Raw genomic sequence first — 21549 nt, forward strand, 5'->3', positions numbered from 1 at the left:
TCAAACAGCCTATCCACCTTCAGCCAACAACGAACACATCAAGGTAAGCATTATGGGAGCATGGCTGAGGATAGAAAAATATCAGTTATTGACAGGTCATACGGCCCACTGTCAAAATTCTTTTTTTTCTGCACATTTTACAGGTACTTTCATTTGACTTTGATCAGTACATGCAAAGAAATATGATTAACTATGAGCAGAAATATTATAATCATACTTTGAATAGCCGGCAACAATATTTTGGCAACGAGTTAATGCCAAAATGCAGTACTCCTTTTTGTAGAGTAGCATGAGGGCTCGAGACAAACTGCTTCCAATTGACATTGGAAGGGTCCAGAAAATAATATGATACAGACTTAAAGCAGTCTTGTATAAAAGTTCTTAACAGCTTAACGCAGTATTTCATTATTCAAAACATTGTTTCATTGATGAAACAATGAAGATTCTCAATTTTCCTCTGCTTTTCAGTTTTATATCATTGTGAGCAGAATATTATATATAATATACCTCGTCCTTTTCATGGACTAATATGAGAAAATGACGGATTCACCAATACTGAGAATAACAGCAGAAGCCATGGTCATCCACAGCCAGTAAAAATGCTTCATCAATTAATAATGTCTGTTCTCTATTCTTGTTCAGATGACTAAGTCTTGAGCTTAGAAATGAGATCAGCTGTTCTCAAACAATGTGGACCTCCAATATGGTCACCAGAGGATGCATTACAATGAGATTCCCTGTAGTTCAGTGGGAACTCTAATTAGATTGATGCAGATGTGTTATTGATTTATAAATTATTTCCTTTATCTATGTTTTCCCATCTCTAGTTTGTCCCTCAAATGCACAGAGCTCAAAGATGGATTGGACAGCATAGTTGCTAAAAATCTGAATGCCATTTTTTATGTAGAGAGAATATTAAACTTTCTCAACTGCTGATTATATCTCTTCAAATAACCCATCCTATCAATTCTTTACACACCAAGCCCTGGGCCATAAGAAGATACAACTGGGTGATATGTGAACATGTCCCATCAAGCACTACACAGGCAGAAGGATCATTTATTAACCAGTTACATGCTAGCTGAAACCCACTAGGCCTTCAATAGACACAGATACATAATCCCATGTTTGATATAATGGGTTTCTTTCATAAAAAATATTGTGAAACTAAAGTGTAATAATTAACCTCTGGAGACCTCTCCCGTTTTATTTTATTTCTGCAGAGTCTTTCTGTTACCGAGACCAAAGGAGGACCGTGAAGGGGCCTTTGGTGCCACATTCATGGACCTCAGAGTACAGCCTGTGGCCTGCTCAGCTGCTCTCGGACTGCTGCTGCTTCCAGCGGACACAAATATGAGCTAACGTTAGCTAAATGCTAGTTTGGGGTTAGCTAAAGCTACACAGCAGTCGGTAGTTTCTGTTCTCTCCGTTAAGACGGTTCATTGGGAACTTCATTTGACATTATGACAGGCTGACCTGTTACTGCAGGTCGGGCGTATTAAAGTGAATTATCACAATGTATCGGACGTCTTTTTCCTGTTAGATTAGCAGCTAATGTGGCTAACACTAAACAGTAAACAGCTGATCGACTGTCAGGTAGTTGTTCAGGGAAACAAGCAGACAGACAGGCAGATGGAGCTTTATCTAACAGGCTGAGCTATAACTAGAAAACAAAGACAGGAAAGCAGGTTTATTTTACGAGAACTTACCAAGATAGATGTCCCCAAATGATCCACTTCCAATCTTCCTGCCCAGTCTGTATCTGTTCCCCACTCTCAGCTCCATGGTCTCGGCTAGCAAGCAGCTCGCTAGCTCCCAAATGTACCCAAAATAACGTTCAGGTTTATAGCCCGAGCCTGTTTAGCATCCGAAACATGAAACCTCCTTTCAAATAAGTTGAACAGTGTCCTCTGTTATGTAGTATGTCCTCTCCGGATAGTCAAGTCAGCTCTCACAATCTTTCGCCTCTTGTTTTAAAATCCTAATAACCTCATAGCATGCTAATAAAGCGCTCGTTAGAATGGTCTAAGTGTGTACTTTATGCTCCTGCTGTTTTTGAGATGGATACGCTTTAATTCAGTACGGATGAAGGTGGATTTTGAGAGGGTACCGCAGGATCCTGTATGTCTCTGTCAGTGATCTGTTCGAGCTGTCTGTCTGTCTGTCTGCCTGTCTGCCTGTCTGTCTGATATCACCTCCCTGCTGCTGCCCGAGGGAGGACACTGCCAGAGAGCGTCTCAGAGAAGAGCTGCCAACAGGCACCATGTTCAGTAACAGCCGATTCAACAAACAATACACACAATACAAAAAAGGTTAATCGGTTAGGATTGTTCGTATTGCTCTTTTTTGTTCAATCTCCATTTTAACAGTCTTTAAAAAAGAAAGTAAAAAATCTAATCTGATATATTTATTTTTGTAAATCAGCTCTATGATGTTTTTTCATTAAAAAAAAATCCAGCTTAATTGTGTCATTTACACCACGAGTCTGATGTCATTGTGTTTTGTTTTATGTTGTAGTTGCGGTGCACGTCTACACGAACAACCTCTGCCCTGTTTGACATGTTTTTTATTAGTATTTTGTTTAGGTAGCCTACATATATATGTAGGCCTACATAATTTTACAAAAATGTAGTATATTATTATCTTGTTTTCTTGAGCAGCAAATACAGTAATAGCTATCAGAAAAAAAATACATATGCAAAATGTTCCCAAAATAATATATTTTCTATTCCTAAACTCCGTTATCTTGTTCTCCAGTTGGAGACCAAACTTTATATTTTAAAGGTCCCATGTCATGGCTGATCATAATTCCATTGTTGAGGTCTACTAGAATATATTTACATTGTTCAATGTTCCAAACTCACATTGGTTTCTCATACAGCATCTCTGTATAGTATGGGTATTCACTCTCTGTCCTAAACGGCTTGTTGGAGCTCCTGCCCCCCCCCCCCCCCCCCCCCCCCCCTGTGAGCCCACTGTGCTCTGATTGGTCAGCTCGCCCACTCTGTTCTGATGAGTCCACCACCGTTCCAGCGGAACATCAGTGATTATGTGTTACAATGGCGTTCGTTAGCAAACAGAAAATGACACCAGTAATGATAAACCGATGAGAATCCTGCATGGGGTCTGGGTGCCGTGTTGGCGGTACAGTTTTTAAAGTGTGGATCCGGAAATACAAGTGTGAATCCTTTTGCGGATCATGAATTACAAGTTTGAATCCTTCTGTGTGCATGTGTGTATTATGAGACTGTTCTGTACAAACTGTGAAGTCCACTGAGACAAATGTAACATTTGTGATATTGGGCTATATAAATAAACATTGATTGATTGATTGATTCTGAGCCCATATTTCTGTGTTAGAGTTTTACAGGGTGTAGGCTACTTTGAGGGTTTGTGACTCTGCAGACCGTTTACATATAGAAAAACCTTCATAACAAACACACAAGGGGACGGGTAATAACCAGAAAAGCATGACATGGGCCCTTTAAGATGCCTGTGTTGCAGGTCTCACACATGTACACAGGGCCGTCCCTGGCCAACTTGAGGCCCCACGCAAAGTTATATGATGAGGCCCTCTGTTTCGCGAGCGTCGTCGAATGGGGGGAGGAGCCTCGCAGCACACTAATTGTGCCGCAAAAGCTCAGTTGAGGCTCCCTCCGCAAGATGAGGCCCCCTCCGCAAGGTGAGGCCCCCTCCGCAAGGTGAGGACCCACGCAGTCTGCGTGATCTTACTGTAGGGAGGGACGGCCCTGCATGTACAGTATTATATCATTATGCGTGGAAGTATTATTTATGGCCACCATAATTGCTTTCCACACAGTCCATTGGTTGTTGCTGCATTGGTTTGCTGCTGGAGGCCAATCTCTTCCAAGTAAAGAGTCTGGTCCTGCATAACAACAAAAGAGTGGTTTCTTTGTCCAGCTGTCTGTCCTCAATCCGTCCTCTCGTAGACAACCCACTGCACGGATTCCTCTGAAATAATAATAAAATATATGATTATAAAATGTACAACATTCAATAAATCTGAGTAGTTCCTTTAAAAAGGAATAAAATATGTTACGCGAGCAGGAATGTACACGTATTGAAGTCCAGGGTTATGCTAGGTTTCAGAGCTGGAAGGAGTACTCAAATATTGTACTTAGTAAAAGTGTAAGAATACTCTGATATAAAGTAAAAGTCCTGTATTCAAAATGTTACTCAAGTAAAAGTAAAAAAGTATTGGCATCTAAATATACTTTAAGTAAGTTATTAAGAGACCACTGAAACATTATCGGTTTCTGTTTTACTATTTGCATGTGTTTGAGTAAACTTATTTTTTTCATTTGTTTTATTACTGAAAACGTTTTTCTGTGTTGGAATTCAACAGACACTGGAATGGAATGGCTGTCATACATGTAGAGATAGAGATTATAGAAACATTTGTAGTCGTCACTTAAAGGGGACCTATTATGCAAAATGCACTTTTTGATGTCTTTAATACATAAGTATGTGTAAAGTTACTATAGCTGTAGTGGAGTAAAAGTACAAAGTAGCATGGACAAAAATGGAAATATTATAATTTTAAGGTGGGGTACGTAAGTTTGAGAAACCGGCTCGAGATACACTTTTGGTTATATTCCATGGGATACTCTTAACATCCCGATAGCAATGAATATCTTGAGTACTTTGACAACAAATCCATACAAAAATGTCATCTGTGGAAGCCGTAGCGCTTTTTTCGGTTATGTATTTTCAAATTCTAGCGCACTCGAGCGGGTTTCTTCAAAATTACCTACCCCACCTTTAAGTAAAGTACAAGTACCTCAAAATTGTACTCAAGCACAGTACTTGAGTAAATGTACACCATTGCAGGGTTTTAACGTTCAAGCTCCTGAAACCTTGGTTTTTGTACACTTGTATTTATGGGAGCGCAGACGCTTTTATTGTGAAGGATTAAGGGCGAAAGTGTTGTGCTGTGGTTCCTGATTCCATGATGCAGCTTTCCGTTTCCGGTTTCCTCACAGATTCTTTTTACACAACCGTGTTTTCTGAAGCTGGTGCTATTATGGACCCGTTTGTGAGTGAAGGGGATCCGGAGCCCAGCAGGTAACCTCACCTGTCCCTCTGTTACTGCTGAGGGTTCAGCTTCAGAATATACTTAGTAAATCCAGTGGTGGAAAGAACATTTACTCAAGTAGCATTTTATGCTACTTCATACTTCTACTCTACTACATGTTGGAGGGCAGTTTTTGTACTTTTTTCTCCACAACATTTATTTTTCAAGATTAGTTACGAGTTACTTTTACAGCTTAATATTTGTAACACAGTAATAAATCAACTACTACAATATCGTTTACTATTATGGACTAAGGTGTTTGGCAGTGTAAAGAGTTATTAAAGGTATCTTCACCTTTGCCAGTTGTACGATTACAATGTAAAACACATTAATGGATCAATAATTATAACCCTGTGATATTATTATTTCTAAAACGGTTACTTTGGATGATGAGTACTTTTAGTTGCGGTGTTATTAATACCTTTACTCCTTTCAGAGGCCAATATTGTACATTTCACTCCACTACATTTATTTAACACTCACAGTTACTTTGTACATAATACAAAATGAGAAGCTGATATAATGCAGTACTTTAGGTTCAAGGTTCAAGGGCTTTGTTGTCAGATGCTACAGTGTAGATATGGCAACGGACATCTTAACTCCCTAGGCCCTCCAACATTGCAACATAATATATATATATATATAGGACATTAAACAAGAAAAATAATAGTGCAAAAAAAACAGTAGAATACAATAGTGCATATTATGTTGCAAGACCATTGTGTAAGTAATGCAGATGAAGTCAACTATATACATGTCAGAAATAAATAAAGCAATAAGCTAAATAACGCAGAGAATGTTGTGACCAAGTACATGTAGGAGTCTATACTGTGTGTATATATACACAAACATAATGTAAAATGAAATATTGTATTGCAGACAGATGAATGCTTTGTTCTAATAATCTACACAGTACAACAAGTTTCTCATCTGGTCCACATTGACAAACTACAATACTAATATGCTCTTAAATATTAGAGATAAAACAGGATATTATAATAACCATACTATTGTGATACTTCCAAAAGATCCATTCTGCATACTTATTTTTAAGTTTTGATACATGAAATACAATTAGCCGATAATACTTCTGAACTTGATACTATCCTGAAATGGGCCATTGTGCAGATTGAGTGCTTTAATTGTTGTACTTTAAGTATATTTTGATGGCAATATCTTTGTACTTTTTCCTGGGTAATATTTTCAATGCATGACTTTTACTCGTAACAGAGTATTCCTACACTGCAGTTAGGGCTGCTCGATTATCGCAAAAATCATAATCTCGATTATTTGGCTCAATAATTGATATCACGATTATTAAAAACGATTATCCATTTACTTTGAAAACATCCATTTATTGAAAAAAAAAAATGTGAACAGTATGTTTTTGACAGTTGATTACCCTGAACTTTAAGTATAATTCAACTGAAAAACCAATAATAATTTTTTTTTTAAATTAAATAAGAAAAATAAAGAAAATCATTTTATTTCGATTATGTTGTTTTCATAATCGTTGCAAGCCAAAATCGTAAATGCGATTAAAATACGATTAATTGAGCAGCCCTAACTGCAGTATAAGAACATCCCCCTCTAAGTAACAATGTGGCCAGTGTGTGCTGCCAACCATCTTTTGTCCTTCAGGAAATAAGCAGCAGTAGTGGTGGAAAGTACGTTTTACTTAAAGGTGGGGTATTTAATTTTGGAGAAACCGGCTCGAGTGCGCTGGAATTTGAAAATACACAGCCGGAACAAATCTGCCACTTCCTTCAGACTTCCTTACAGAGACCCTCCTCCAACACACACGAACGCGCACATGACCAAGGAGGGCACGAGATAAGTTTGTGCACAGATGGAAGGCTGACAGGCAGGTAGGCCATCCAGTTATTTTAGCCGGGCCGGCTAAAATGATTGGTCGTGCTTTTTACAGCACTACAGCTTCCTCAGATGACATTTTTTAATGGATTTTTTGTCAAAGCACTTTAGATATTCATTGCTATCGGGATGTTTAGAGCATTCCATGGAATATAACAAAAAGTATATCTCGAGCCTGTTTCTCAAACTTACCCACCTTTAAGTACAAGTACAGTTATAGTGTACTTTACTTACATTTCCATTTTGTAGTGGTGGAATGGAATAGGAACATTTACTCATGTACTGTACTGAAGTACAACTCTGAGGTTCTTGAGTATAACTTGTTATGAGATACTTCCACTCCACTACATTTTGGAAACCAATATTGTACTTTTTGACTCAGCTGGAATTATTTCACATCTTTATTTACTTTATAGAGTCAGATTATTAGCTAAATGTGAATCTACTTCTACATAAACATATTGACATATAATTCTGCAGATAGTTACTGCCTTGAGATATGTCACAGGTCCATAATGCGATAACATTTGGATTCATTGTGCAGCCCTACTCTCCGTAATGAGTACACTGAAGTGGAGGTGTAAAAACAGGGGACTGAGTTTGTGTTACTGACTAAGTTCATTGTTTGAGATTTATTTTTATTTTCAACTAATACAATTGTAATATTTACAGAGACAAGGCACAGACAAAAGAGTTAGTTGAAGTGAAAAGGTAGGAAGCATAGTTTATAATAGCCTTCCTAAAACTGCAAATCCCATGTCAAAATAACTACAAACTTTATATCAAATAAGTTAGCAAAAAGAAGTCTCGAGGTAAGTCATGTACAGGGGCTTAAAAATACATTACAATACAAACAATTGAAAATACAGAGAAAAAAGACATATATGGATAACAAAATAATATTTACACTATATAATCATTTTAAAATATTTATAAAAAAACACAAAAGTCTGTTTTTATTCTAAAATTCATATTTTTGGTTAACTCATAAATTAGAATCTGGAATTGACAAATAACTAATATCTTACTTTGATATTGTGCTAGCTATAATTTGGTAGTGTTTGTCAGATAGTTTATAGATCTGTATCACAGTGGACTTATATTTTTGACTCCTGTTTTATTTTCTATTTTGAGATGTTTCAATTTTATAATTGTTTATTTTCTACTCTTTTAATTTCGTATTATGTGCAATGCCTTGTTTTACATGCTGCTGTGACGAAAATATGACCAAATGTGGGATCAATAAAGTATATCTTATCTTATCGATTGTTTCATCTGTTAGTAAATGATTCCTAAACGTCCTCCCCAGGCCAGAGTCCTGTTTGGACCAGCCCATGGACTCCAGCAGTGTCCACGAGGTGGTCCACGAGGTGGTCCACTCTGACTCCTCAGCGCTGCCAGGTGAGGCTCTGTCAGTCCTTCAGCCTCCACATCAAACCACACTTTATACATGACCTTCTGTTTCCTGTCCCTGTCAGCCAAACATCACGACCCTGACACCACCGAACCAATCAGCTGCGGCCTTCAGACTTTAGAGGAGTTGTTGTCGTGGAAACGAAGCGATGCGAACCTCTTTAATGTGGCAGCTGTCCCTTTGGCCCCTCGGGACCCTCCCCTCACCGCCAGTGCCCGCCGGACCCTGGTGTCTCACGACATGATGGGCGGCTACTTAGATGACCGGTATGGAAAAGAGTTCTGGTTACATAAAGACTTCTAGATATTAGTGAACCCGGAAATGTTGAGTACCGCAACGTTTTATGTTAGAAATATAAAGTACGGGTCCCCAGCACATAGAAACTGCCAGATGCTAACTCCACACTTAATCACCTTCTGGTAATAAAATAACAAATATACAAGCTTAAACCAAAGTCGTGTTATTTAATAAAGAGTTATAGCATTTAACAGAATCAATCATATTTCCAGCTGGAAAGGACAGAGGTCCTGCACTAGTAGATAGATAGTACCAGGATCTGACCCCGTTAAACAGAAAAGCAATGTCATTTATACAGATGAGACAGAGGAAGGAAGGCAATCCACATTACAGTCCTAAATTGGGTGGGGGGCAGACAGAAGGGGAAGCACAGCATGTTAATTACACATTTTTTTGCCTTTATTTATACAGGTTTAAAATCTCATTGAGACACAAGGTCTCATTCTCAAGAGAGACCTGTTCAGTGGTAACACCACCACACAAAGTTACAGACAGACAGGACACTAAACAGAGAGGCAACACTCAAATAAAACATCGTAAAAAGTAATCATTGAAATCCATATACAGTAGTCAGATATAGCAGGCGCAAACACCCACAGAGGATTTCTCCAGCTTTTTTAAAATGGGTTTAAAATCCATGATGGGTATCAAAGTGGTCAGCTTAAGTTCCTGCTGAAGTGTGATCCAGGTCGAGGGGGCAGAGTATGATATGGCTTTTTTCCCAAGCATCGTGCGTACTGAGGGGACGGACAGAGTGATGTCATTTTGAGATCGTAGTCTATAGCTGTACTGTGTGTGTGATATGTAAGTGGATAGGTAGAGGGGCAGCAGTCCAAGCATAGCGGTATAGATGAGTTTGTACCAGTGCAGAGATCTGCGCATTGATAATGATGTCCAGTTGACTAAAGAGTACAGCGTGCAATGGTGTGTGAGGGGTTTACAGTTGGTTATGAACCTCAGAGCCCCATGGTAAACAGCGTCCAGCAGATGAAGGCAGTGAGCTGAGGCGTTCATGTACACAACATCCCCGTAGTCCAAGAGCGCCCAAAATGTGGCAGCTACAAGCCGTTTCCTCGCACTTGTGGAGAAGCAGGCCCTCTCCACAAGTTACATCCATATGATAATTGCCTGACAATGGTCAGGGCGACACCCTTCGGTCTGAGAACATTTCATAGCGAGGAAACCTACATATATATTGAATCACTATAAATTCCCATCATATAACTTGCATATGTTGGGCAATTTGCAAGATTAGAATCATTATTGTTAATTAAAAGGCATCATAGCCTAAACAATAGTAAAACAAGGACTTGGCCGGTTTGGACAGTTTCTGAGTGGTTTGGGGGGTTATTGAAGATGCTGAATCAATTTTTGACATTTTCAGGATCAAAAATTGCAGTTTTAACCAGAAATGGGCCATATTTGTACTCTGTGGGCTGATTTTGACTACCATGAGTTGTGTTGTGACCATTGGATTAGAGAGCACAACATGAAAATGATTGTGTCTACTATTGACAATTTTTTTCAAATAGATTGTCCTATCCAAATCATACAGAGTCCCCTAAATATTCAAAATTGACCCAAAATAAATCTAAATCAGTCCACAGAGTACAAATATTGGCATTTTCTGGTTAAAACTGCCATTGTTGATTTAGAAATTGTCAGAAATGGATTCAGCATCCTCAATAACCCCTAAAAACCACTCCAACATTGTCCAAAACTGCCAAGCTATTTTGTAACTATTGTTCCATAGGCTATAATGCCATTTATTTTAATTAACAAAAATACTACTAATAATACACAGTATTTATATAGCGCTTTTCCTGGTTCTCAAATACGCTTATTAACGCAACTAATGCTAATTGTGCAAATTACCCAACATCCGGCAGTGATTCCATACAGGAAAATAAAAAGATGAAGAAAAATTTCAAAAATAAACGTCTTAAAAGGTATTTAATTTAATTTGATTGAAAAGAAAGAAAGAAAAGTGTCAATAGGATCGCTTCAACACTTCAAATAACTACGTTGAGAGCTCAATACGTCCAACAACCAAAAGCACGCACAGAACATGCCAGGCATATTTATTATTCCATATCCTAGCTGATTGTTCTCCATTTCATATTGTGCTGTGCCACCTTTGGATCTTTTGTGGCAATCATTTTTTCCAAAGTAAATTGTCTTTGCAATCAGTTTTTGTTGTCACACACTCTTTGTTGTTCAGCTTCACCCAGGGCACACACAGCGATGCTCCGTATGCCTTCTACCACTGGCAGTACATTGATATTTTCAACTACTTCACACACAACATGGTGACCATTCCTCCTGTCGTGTGGACCAATGCAGCACATAAACACGGAGTCGTCGTTCTTGGTGGGTAAAGAGCAAAGTAATCCTGAGTTTGGCTTCCAATCTTACATCCTTTCAAATATAGTTTGATTGCATAACAGTGTCAGTGTTGCCATAATGGGGCTTCCTGAACTCCTGCTCTCAGGGACTTTCATCACAGAGTGGACTGACGGAGCGGTGGTGTGCGAGGCCTTCCTGAAAGACGAGGAGTCGTACCGGGCGGTGGCTGATAGGCTGGTCCAGATCAGCCACTGCTACGGCTTCGACGGCTGGCTCATCAACATCGAGAACTCCCTCAGTGTGAGTAAAACTTATCCCAATCCATCTACTAATCCTCTACCTTGCACAGATATTCTTGGTCCCCTGAAGATGAAATATTTGAATCAGAATCAAGTTTATTGTTGGTGTGGATTGGGACATTTGTGAATCTGTGACATTTCTGCACACATTTCTGCACAACCCTCCACTTTAAAATGTAATATAATAAACTGCTGTTTGTCACATACTGTATTGTCATATATATTTGTAACCTTCTGTTACAGCTTATTTTCGTATGTTTATGATGGCACCATCTTACACCAGAGCAAATTCCTTGTATGTGTAAATGCTCCTGGCAATAAACCTGATTGTGATGGTTTGATGTGTGTGTGCAGGAGAGTGCGGTGAAGAACACTCCTCTGTTCCTGCAGTATCTGACAGAGCAGATGCACGAGAGAGTGCCCGGCAGCCTGGTGCTGTGGTACGACAGTGTTCTCGAAAAAGGAGAGCTAAAATGGCAAAACGAACTGAACGAGTCCAACAGGTAGAGAAATGAAAGACCTCAATTCCAATCAAGCATTCTGACCATTTAGACCAGTGGTTCTCAACTGGTGGGTCGCGACCCAAAAGTGGGTCGCTGACCCGTTTCGAGTGGGTCGCAGATGTGTGAGTGAAGAACAAAAAATAGAAGAAAAATAATTCTTTTTTTGGGGGGGGGGGGGGGGGAGTCCAACTTTTATTTTTTGAAGGCCCGATTTTCTAACGCTGTGCATGCAGTAGGCGTTGGACTGGAAGTACCGGAGACCATAAACAGTTTTGAAAACTTCTGTCACGTAGTGATCATCTTCTCAATAAAACATCTTTGCTGATGTTTTTTTCGAGTCTTCTGGCCAATCAGAATCAAGATTGTTGCCTGAAGTCCCCACGTAGAATAACTTTGCGGTATAACTATTCTTTATACATCCATGGGTACAACTTCAGATATAAATTAACACATAATGAAATATATGTTTGATGATTGACAGGTCACAGAACAATTTAAAGTAATTCACATAGACTATCTCCTCTTTACTCTTGAGGAGCAGCAAGTTCAGCTGTCAGAACTAAGTGAAAAACAAACAATGGCATAAAATATTATTAATATGTCGGGTAGAATTGGTAGTTTATATGTTAGTATTTCTAAAAATCTCCTCGGGGAGAATCCCCCCAGACCACCTGCTGGGGTTGGGTTTTCAGCATGTGTGCCTTTTTATGTTATACAGTTCAGCTTTGATTCCATCATCCCATTAAACCTTATTTAAAAGCATTATTTAGTTATGTGAAGGGATATAAGGGATATATGCACTGTACTTCACTTTAATTAATATTGTATGCTGAAAAGCGTATATATTACAGCACGATTTTTTGTTGAATAGATTTGAGTGGTTCAAAATTTCGGATCGCGATCTATTGACAAAGGAAAAACTGAGTCCCGAGGCCTGACCAGTGGAGAACCACCGATTCAGACGACCAAGGAAAATGATTCATTGATAACAAAACAACGCTTTATCTCAATCTCAGGGTGTTTTTCGGTGCTTGTGATGGTTTCTTCACCAACTACAACTGGACAGAGCAGAGCCTGGAGTGGATGACGGGATACAGTGGCCTCGATGGCCGCCAGGCTGACGTCTACGTCGGGGTGGACGTGTTCGCCCGAGGCAAGGTGGTGGGAGGAATGTGGGAAACAAATAAGGTACACACTGTGGGACACGTGTTTCTGTTGCTGAAGAAGTGTTCGTTAATGTCAGTCCTGACTATAGAGTGGTGTGGAGATTAAGTGTTTTTGTTGGTAAACCCAGCGCAAGGGCTCCCTCCATTAAAAGCAATGGGATATTTCAATTGGTTTTTGGTATATTGTAGAAAATAAGATCTGTGGCAAACACACATTCTGATACTAGCCACGTTTTCTTCAACAGGATCATCTCCACATACTTCCACCACTTTATGATTTCTGAAGTGTAAATGCAAAAGTCATAAGTAAATAGGTAACAATAGGCTATAAACAAACTTCATCATAGTCACATGTCTGCTCATCACCACCACTACACTAAAGGCTAGGGGTGTAAACTAAAGGTTTATTTAGTCACTTTGTAGCAGTCTCCGAGTTTATGAAACATAGAATCTTTGGATATTCAAGGTATTTATTTTTTGGTATTTACCATATTTCAAAAACAAAACATGAAAATCTCCTACATTTATTTTAACCACAGATTTTATTTTATGCTGCTAACCCTAACTACAAAAACGTTAAAAAAACAACAACATTGACTTCGAGATGAGGGAACTGGAAGTGGTAAAATGCAAACTCATTTCCTGGTTTTTGGACTCATTCCTGCAACACTGTATTTCGGTATTCATAAACATTTTCTAAAAACCCATTGACTTTGAGAAAAGGAGGGAGTGCAACAATGATAACTAATTCCTGCAAAAATGATAACTAATTTCTGCAGCATTCTAAATTATATGAAAATTCTTGTTTTGGTTGTCTACAGGCCCTGGAAATCATTCGAAAGCACAACTTCTCTGTTGCCTTGTTTGCTCCAGGCTGGGTGTACGAGACCCTCAGTGATAAGACCCAGTTTCGCAAGAATCAGGACAAGTATGATCAAAATCAGTAATAACACCTAAGTACAAACACACAATAAAGAAGAAGATAACGCTTTCAGTGCATGTTAGTCAGTGGGGATGTGCTGTGTGCAGGTTCTGGGCTCTTCTGTCAGACTTCCTGAACATCCATCGGCCCGCCTCACCCTTCCCCTTCGTCTCCTCCTTCTGCCAGGGCTTTGGGAAGGCCATCTACAGGAGAGGACAGGTATCCAAAGCAGCCGCTAAGGGCTTTGAACTAGTAACAGTACATTTACTGTATATGATGGCATTAATCCAGAGATGCTAAATATGAAGGGCCAGGATTCAGGAATCTGGGGGCCAGTTAATAACATTCTCTTGTTGGGGGGGGGGGGGGGTCCTTCCCTGGCACTTTCTTTTAGGTAAAAGGCTATTTTATTCTATATTGATGTTTTTTAATGCACTTGTAAACCTTATTTACATAAAAGGAAGACAATTGTTAATTTAAAAAAAAAAAAATTGTTGGAACAAGAAAAGATTGGCGTGCCACTTGGCACACTATTAAGCCCACTGTATATTGAATATATAACAGCTTTATTTTTTTGACGATTTCAGTCATAATGCTACAAATACTTACATTATCACCATGAGATGTGGGATACGTTATATTTTGAGTCTTTGCTTGCTGACCGCACATTTTGTGTGTGTGCGTGTGTGCGTGCAGCTTGAGGCGAGGAGGAGCTGGTTTAACCTGAGTGCCCAGGAGGTGCAGCCCCTGTACTCCAACACACAGCTGGAGGGCGGGGGGTGGCTGAGCAGCCGCAGTTGCCCTGACGACGCTTGGAATGGAGGCTGCTCGCTGCTGCTGGAGGGAGTCATCCCCGCCACACACACATCTCCAGTTAGTGCAAAGTGTGTGTTTGTTTCCTTCCTCATTACGTTTTTAATGTTAAGGAAAATGAGATCTCTCTTCTTCTACCTCCCCTAACACAATTGTCCCCTCATTCACTCTGACAGGATCTTCTCCCTCAATGTAATCCTGGCCCCCAAAACTCTGGTGACCCTCATCTACAAGTCATCGCCTGGGATCAGAGTGTCCCTGGAACTGAAGACAACAGACCCCAGTCAATGCACACACATGAACGTCCATGATGTCAAAGGTGAGTTCCTCACCATCCATCCAGTGTCTGGTCTGACCATGACTCCGAAACATCAGCATGTTAGGACTCTTACTTACTGATCTGAGACACAGACAGGCCCGGTCTGGCCATCGGGAGGACCTGCTGGCCTGAGGAATCTTTTTTTTTTATGTATGTATTGTGAACTCAACGCAGCGCAAATGTGGGTCTGACTCTGCCTCACAGAGGGTGACTGGCTGTCTACATGATGTGGCCTTCCGACATGGCCACTTTCATACAGATCATACTAATGCCCTCGATTGGTCTCTGTGTGTCATTCAAGCTCGGGAGGGTGTGTATGTGTGGCGCGAGCGAGCGATAGAGAAAGCGTGCGCACCGGTTACGTGTAGTGTTGTTGTTAGCATCTGGTGCTAGCTAGCTGCGCTAACGGATATAATGAGCTGTCAACAAGGTGGAGGAGATTCCTCTCCTGTCAGACTGAGAGACTGATAACTACAGCTCAGGTGAGGTAAAGGACTGTGTTTAGATAGTTAACTTAGTCTAAGTTCTCAGTGGGTCTCAAACGGTTTGGTCAACATTTATGTCAACATATATTTCCATTTGAAGGGGGAGTGATTAGTAAAATATGCATGAATAATGGATAAAAAAATGTTGACTAGGTGAAAAAAGGTAAGATAAACTTTAAAAACTTGTTGAGAGCTAAAACTAGTCTTTGCTGCTGCCTCAAAGAGGATCAGGAGGGAGACAGGAGAGGCCGATTCAGGAGCCCAGACACACTCACAACTATAAATGAACCAAAAACAAATAAATAAACAAGTTTCAATGTTTTTTCATATTGGATATGGTTTGTTATTTGTTATGGCCATGCTCTTATGATTTTATGATTATTTAAATGTATACAGTTCTGTTTCATATGGGTTTAGTCTCTCTTTATTTCCCCCTCAAAGTGCACCAGATTGATGCATTTAAGTCCAACATTTAAAAAAAAATCGTATGCGCCCCCGGACCCCCCCAGAGGATTTGCGGTCCACCTCCACTTAAAATATGTTCACATGGATAGGTTCCTAAATAGATTTGCACTTTTAAAAAAAAATAGTAACCCATGTCCATATGTTTATTCTGGGGTAGTAGATTTAAAGTTTAGGGCTATCACTATGGGCAGCAACGCTGTAAATATTGACAAATAAATCCAGGAAAATGGCACAAAAGAAAACTGGTAGTGGCCTAGCTGCGCGTATAATTCCCGGCCTGACTTATTGTCCCAGGGCCCTGGACACAGATTGTCATTTGCTCTAGCTTTGGGGGTCAATTAGTGTCTAACAGTGAGAGGGTCATGTTGTAGAGTCCTTGGCCAAGATCCTTAACCCCAGATTGTTCCTGGGTTTGGTGGCAGGTTAACATGGGGCATGCATTTTAGAAATGTTGCCAACCCCTTGTGGCATCCCCCATCAAATTGCATACTGGGTGTATGAGCCAAAATGCTACGTTAGCCTGTGTTTATTGTTTTATTATTCACATTTACACCAAACACATTGGTAATTGATCGTTTCTGGTCATTTTCACCTGGGTGTGGTTAATAATAATAAATTGTATTTATATAGCACCTTTCAAAACATAGTTTACAACATTTAACATACAAATACACGGACAGCAAGTGCATTTAACAAAATAAACTCAACTTGAGAATACATAGTTAAATGCATAGCAAATAATAAAACAGAAATACCGTACATAGAATGAGAATAAATGAAAAATAAAATAAGACTAAAAGTAGAATCACATAAAAGCAATTGTAAAAGTGAGTTTTTAAAGGTGACTTCAAAGAGCAGACAGATGTTGCACTCCTGATCTCCTCAGAGAGGTTGTTCCAAAGTCAAGGGGCTCCTTTGTGTTTGGACCTGGACCTTGGAACGACCTTAGGGCTTTAACGGTTTTTAGCTTGAATGATATTTAGGCCACCTGGTGTTTGTGCGGGTTTATCGTATGGCAATGGGGATAAGCTTAGCTTTGAGATATTTTGTTGACTGCATGGTTCTGCTTGGTAATTGTTTGTTTATTTGCTTTATTAAATCTCCATAAACACTTGTTCCTGCTTCTAGTTCCTCGGTGCTGATGGTTGTAAAGGTTCATCACTTTTGTATGGTGATGCTAACCTTTAAATGTGTGTCTGCAGTTCCCCCTGTGTCTGCTGCAGGACTGGGTGATGGACTGGAGTCGGTGAGCCAGTTCTTTCAGCTGTGTGGCAACCTGAGTGCAGGCGGCTGGACCATCGGGTAAGGCTTGGGGAGTAACGGAATACATGCAACAGCGCTACTGTCATCCGTTAAAGTTTCAGAAAAAAAAGATGTAATCACATTTAAAAAATGTAAACTGGGGATTACTACCAGGATTACAATGTTACAAAACATCAAACAATTCAAAACGCTTTCACCAGGGGAACATTTTCTAAACAAAAGCTCACATCACCGTTAAGTGGAAGCTCTGCCTGCCAGCTTTTAATAAACTCTCTTTATCCGAGGGGCCTACGTCTCATTTGAAGAAGCTTTTAGGGGTAAGACCAACTGCTAACTGCTGATGTTTGCTAACTCACGTCAACTAACCTGTCTACTACGACTGATGTTACTTTGGGACTGTTTGAATAAAGTTTGAGTGTGAAGTGGTAATAGCATACTTAACAAAGTATATTTAAGTGCATAATTACCTAATATATTGAAACATAATTTCAACAGCATGCAAGTTATTAAAGTAGTGGACGGAACATTGCTTGCTTTTTTACTTCATCGTCTTCAAATTCAGTATTGGACTTTTTTTAAAACACTAAGAAGTAGTCACGTTGTTGTTGAATATCTTGGTTTCTTCTTTTCTAATGTTACATTGATGTGTTGTCTACTCTTTTTTGATCAGAATACAATAAGTAAAAGCAGTCTTTTTGATATTTATTTGATATTGTCTTTATCTGCATATTTTATATTGAGGTAATCCAAAAGTAACAGAAAGTAATCAGGATACATTACTTTAATATTGGGGAGGTTACATTACTAATGACTTTTCTAAGCAGGTAACTAGTAATTGTAACAGATTACATTTTTGAATGAACCTTCCCAACTTTGCGGGTAAGGTAACTCTAAGTGAATAACAGCTACAGTGAAAGAATGTCGTGCTAAAGTCTTGGTTTCTCCCCCATGGGCAGATGTTCACAGCTGGAGCTCTGTGGCTGTGCTCTTCGAGAAGTCAGTGTGAGCATCCAGAGGGATAGAGAGGCGCAGGAAATGCCTATCAGCTGCAGAGTGGGAGAGATCCTGGTGAGAGCAAGCCCCACTTTCCCACTGAGCTTCCACTGACCTCCTCTTTAGCCTTAAATGAACACCTGAGCACTTCCATTTGAAATGTCTCAGCACCAGAGGCACTTCATGTTGTAGCCTTTCAGAATAACAATCCGAATTACAATACTTTATTTGAATGGCCTTACTTTTTTATATTTCTTGTAAACCCTTCTTTTCATTTATTTAAGTTTTTTTGAAATGCTTTTAAAATAGTTCCATATTTGTAAGTTTTTTATAATAATGTTCATCTTGTGCTCTCTTTATCCAATGGTCACAACACTACTCAAAGTAGTCAAATCAGTCCACGAGAGTATACATATGGCCACTTTCTGGTTACAATTGCATTGTTTGATCCTGAAATGTCAGAAATGGATTCAACATCCTCCATAACCCCTAAAAACACAACAAATTGTCCAAATCGGACAAGCCATTGTTGAACTATTGTCTGCATTGGCTATAATGGTAATTCATGCTAATTAACGCAACTTATGCTAAATGTGCAAATTGCCCAACATATGCAAGTAAGAATCCGGAGGTTTCTATGTGCTGGGGACCCGTACTATACATTTCATATCATAAAACGTTGGGGTACTCAACATTTCCGGGATCACACTGCTGGCAACTAGACTATACTAATATATGCACAATTTTACACCGAAGCAAATTCCTTGTTTGTGTAAATCTACTAACTACTGTTGTGATAAATCTGACTTGGATCAGTTTTGTTTCCTCTTCTGTCTCTCAATAAGCTGATGGATGGAGCCAGTCTGCAGACCCCCCCTCATCTGGTCCAGGGCTTGTGTATTTATGACGTGGTGTGGCTGCGTGGTGCTGGAACCTCCACCTCTCCCTGCCTGCACCTAAACGCCACTATGCACTGGGACTACCCCCCGGAGCTTGTGCGCCACTTCAGGGTGTACTGGCGGCGGATCCCCCCTGGCCAGCTGGCTCTGATGGGCCGGGCGTACTCTAACCTCTATAGAGTGACAGAGCTGGAGGTCCCAGAAGCCCCCGGCCTGCTGGAGCTGGTGGTGGAGCCGGTGATCAGGAAGGGCTTCCCGCTGCCAGAGAGCCACTGGGGCAGAAGGAGCCTCAGCTACACAGAGGCCAAAACAAAATGACTTTAAGATCTGAATGTCACTTCATTACAGAATGGGAAGGTTAACAACATGATGAACATTATTATTACTTTAAACTAGGGCCTGCAGAATAACTTATTGCAATTATTTTGGACTGATATTGCAATTGCAATTCACGATTTTATAAGAATTGTGGGTTTCAGACCAGGTAGAGAAAGTTCTGTAATCAGAATTCCCATTGTCATTGAAAAACATATTCCATTTTTTTTGCAAAGGATCCATAGAGAACAAAGATGTTTTGTTAAGTGTGTAGAATACAATTTATCGGCCGGGAAATCTGTACTTTAGCCTTTTACAAATGTTGTGCCTTTTGCAATTTGAATAATCCATATCGGGATTTTGATATATTCTATACAACAAATGTATTAATTGTGCACCCCTTCTTGACACCTGAATTCATAAACAACTGACAACTGGGCAAAATCCGTCCAGAGCTAAATTGAATGTGATTAAAACGTGAGAACAATTAGCATCTTGATCTTAAAATGTAGCTTAGCATTAAGATTGGAAACAGCTAGCCTGGCTCTGTCCACCTACCAGCTTAAGCTAAATATCGCATCATATCTCATTTGTACAAAAACTGTGTTTGGTTTAAAGGGTTTGAGGTACGTGAAGGTTTTGAATTACTGATGGTTGGACTAATTAAAAGATTCTGTTTGAATAAGTAAGCTTATGATGATGCTAGTCAGGTTAGCTGCTGCCACCTGTTGCCAGCATTTGTGCTAACTAGCTATAGCTTTACATTTCGTGTTTAGACTTGAGTTTTATTTAAGTCTTCATAAACAAGGATCATGCATAGAAAAGCCCAAATCTGAATTATGCCCCCTGGGCAGGAACACATATAACAATCAACAAGCACTCAAAACCTTACATAGTCTCTATCACACTAACCATTATACATGCAAATCAACATGTAAATACCATCACATTTATTTCTACAACTATATGAAATTAATATGAACTAAAATATCAAAACACATTCATATAATGCTGATAAGACTGGTTGCTCAATATCCATTCCTACTCATTGAAGTCTTATTGTATTCCCCATATTGTTTAACCATTCCTTATGTTACATGTTATTTGTATGTGCTGCAGTACCTTCAGTCTCCTGTGTTGCCTAAGACGGCATTTGATAAAGGATCATTTACTGAATATTATATGAAGCATATAAAGGGCTAATATGCATGTTCTGTGCATGACGTTTGCAAAATGGTCTTAATCATATTAAATCTCAGGTTTCTCAATGCAATGGTGTGTTTCAATAATAATCCATATGTAACATGAAGTACCGGTCGGCTGTGGGGTCTCACTTCGGTTTGGTGATGTATCGGGTTACAGACTTATCACTTGACAAGATTTACCTATCCAAATATACCACATTTATATTTTCTTTCTTCTCGTTTTCATTGGCATATGTGGATTCAGCACTTTTATACTTGGATCCACCAATGTGCTTTATATGATCGATCTATGTTAACTATGCGAGAACATTGTAAACTGAGGGAACTGAACTGAAGGATAATTTCAAAACGGTTTGTTAAAGACTGTAATACAACAAGCTACATCAATGATGTGATCACTTTCTCATACAGTATTCACAAGTCTTCTGTAGGGCCAGCTCTTATTGGCTTTATCGTACCTCACTTAAATCAATTTGTCAACATCTTTTGAATTTGATAATAAAAAAGATTTTGTTAATCAGTGTGGACATTTCATTTCACTGTGATTTAAAAAATACAATACTTTGTAGAGACAAGTAAAAAAGTTCAGCCTCATGATCTCAGCGCTTTGTTCCGCACAGCATGCGTTTGTGTAAATATGTGTAAAAACTTGGACTAAAGGAAACTAGCCCAACTATGTAATGAAAACTAGCCCAACTATGTAATGAATGTAATCAAACATTCCAAACCTGGTATACCTGCTTAACATTAGCATGTTGGCAATGGCATACTTAAAAGGTCTAGTGTGGCCGTGGGCTTTATATCTCATTGATCCATTTATTTCCATAAGCTATAAGTTAAAGGTCATCTATTATGCAAAATCCACTTTTTCCTGTCTT

The 21549-nt window shown here is 39.4% G+C and overlaps 2 protein-coding genes across 2 annotated transcripts in view; one reads left to right on the forward strand and one right to left on the reverse strand.

Annotated features, from left to right (window-relative positions):
- The window catches only part of csnk1da (casein kinase 1, delta a), a 29222-nt gene extending 27013 nt beyond the window's left edge, over nt 1–2209 (reverse strand). Inside the window, exon 1 of the mRNA XM_079643369.1 lies at nt 1710–2209. Coding sequence (XP_079499495.1) covers nt 1710–1785 — 76 coding nt within the window. The 5' untranslated portion in view covers nt 1786–2209. The remainder of the gene's footprint in view (nt 1–1709) is intronic.
- Nucleotides 2210–4967: 2758 nt separating this feature from the next.
- engase (endo-beta-N-acetylglucosaminidase) lies at nt 4968–21188 on the forward strand. Its single transcript, XM_079645460.1, has 14 exons — nt 4968–5085; nt 8277–8368; nt 8446–8647; nt 10900–11048; nt 11170–11324; nt 11678–11826; nt 12843–13014; nt 13814–13920; nt 14022–14133; nt 14611–14798; nt 14904–15046; nt 17199–17298; nt 18216–18327; nt 19098–21188. Exons 1-14 carry the CDS (start codon nt 4970–4972, stop codon nt 19467–19469), a joined length of 2169 nt encoding a protein of 722 aa, XP_079501586.1. The 5' UTR covers nt 4968–4969; the 3' UTR covers nt 19470–21188.
- Nucleotides 21189–21549: the final 361 nt, after the last annotated feature.

The sequence above is a fragment of the Notothenia rossii genome (genome assembly GCF_949606895.1).
Source record: "Notothenia rossii genome assembly, chromosome: 8".
NCBI classification, from domain to species: Eukaryota; Metazoa; Chordata; class Actinopteri; order Perciformes; family Nototheniidae; genus Notothenia; species Notothenia rossii.

Bases quoted from the DNA above. Each gene is read 5' to 3' on its own strand.
- engase (XM_079645460.1), top strand. From the start codon at position 4,970: ATGATGCAGCTTTCCGTTTCCGGTTTCCTCACAGATTCTTTTTACACA. The intron at 13,921-14,021 runs GTATGATCAAAA...TGCTGTGTGCAG, and splicing joins TTTCGCAAGAATCAGGACAA to GTTCTGGGCTCTTCTGTCAG. The intron at 18,328-19,097 runs GTGAGAGCAAGC...TCTCTCAATAAG, and splicing joins GCAGAGTGGGAGAGATCCTG to CTGATGGATGGAGCCAGTCT.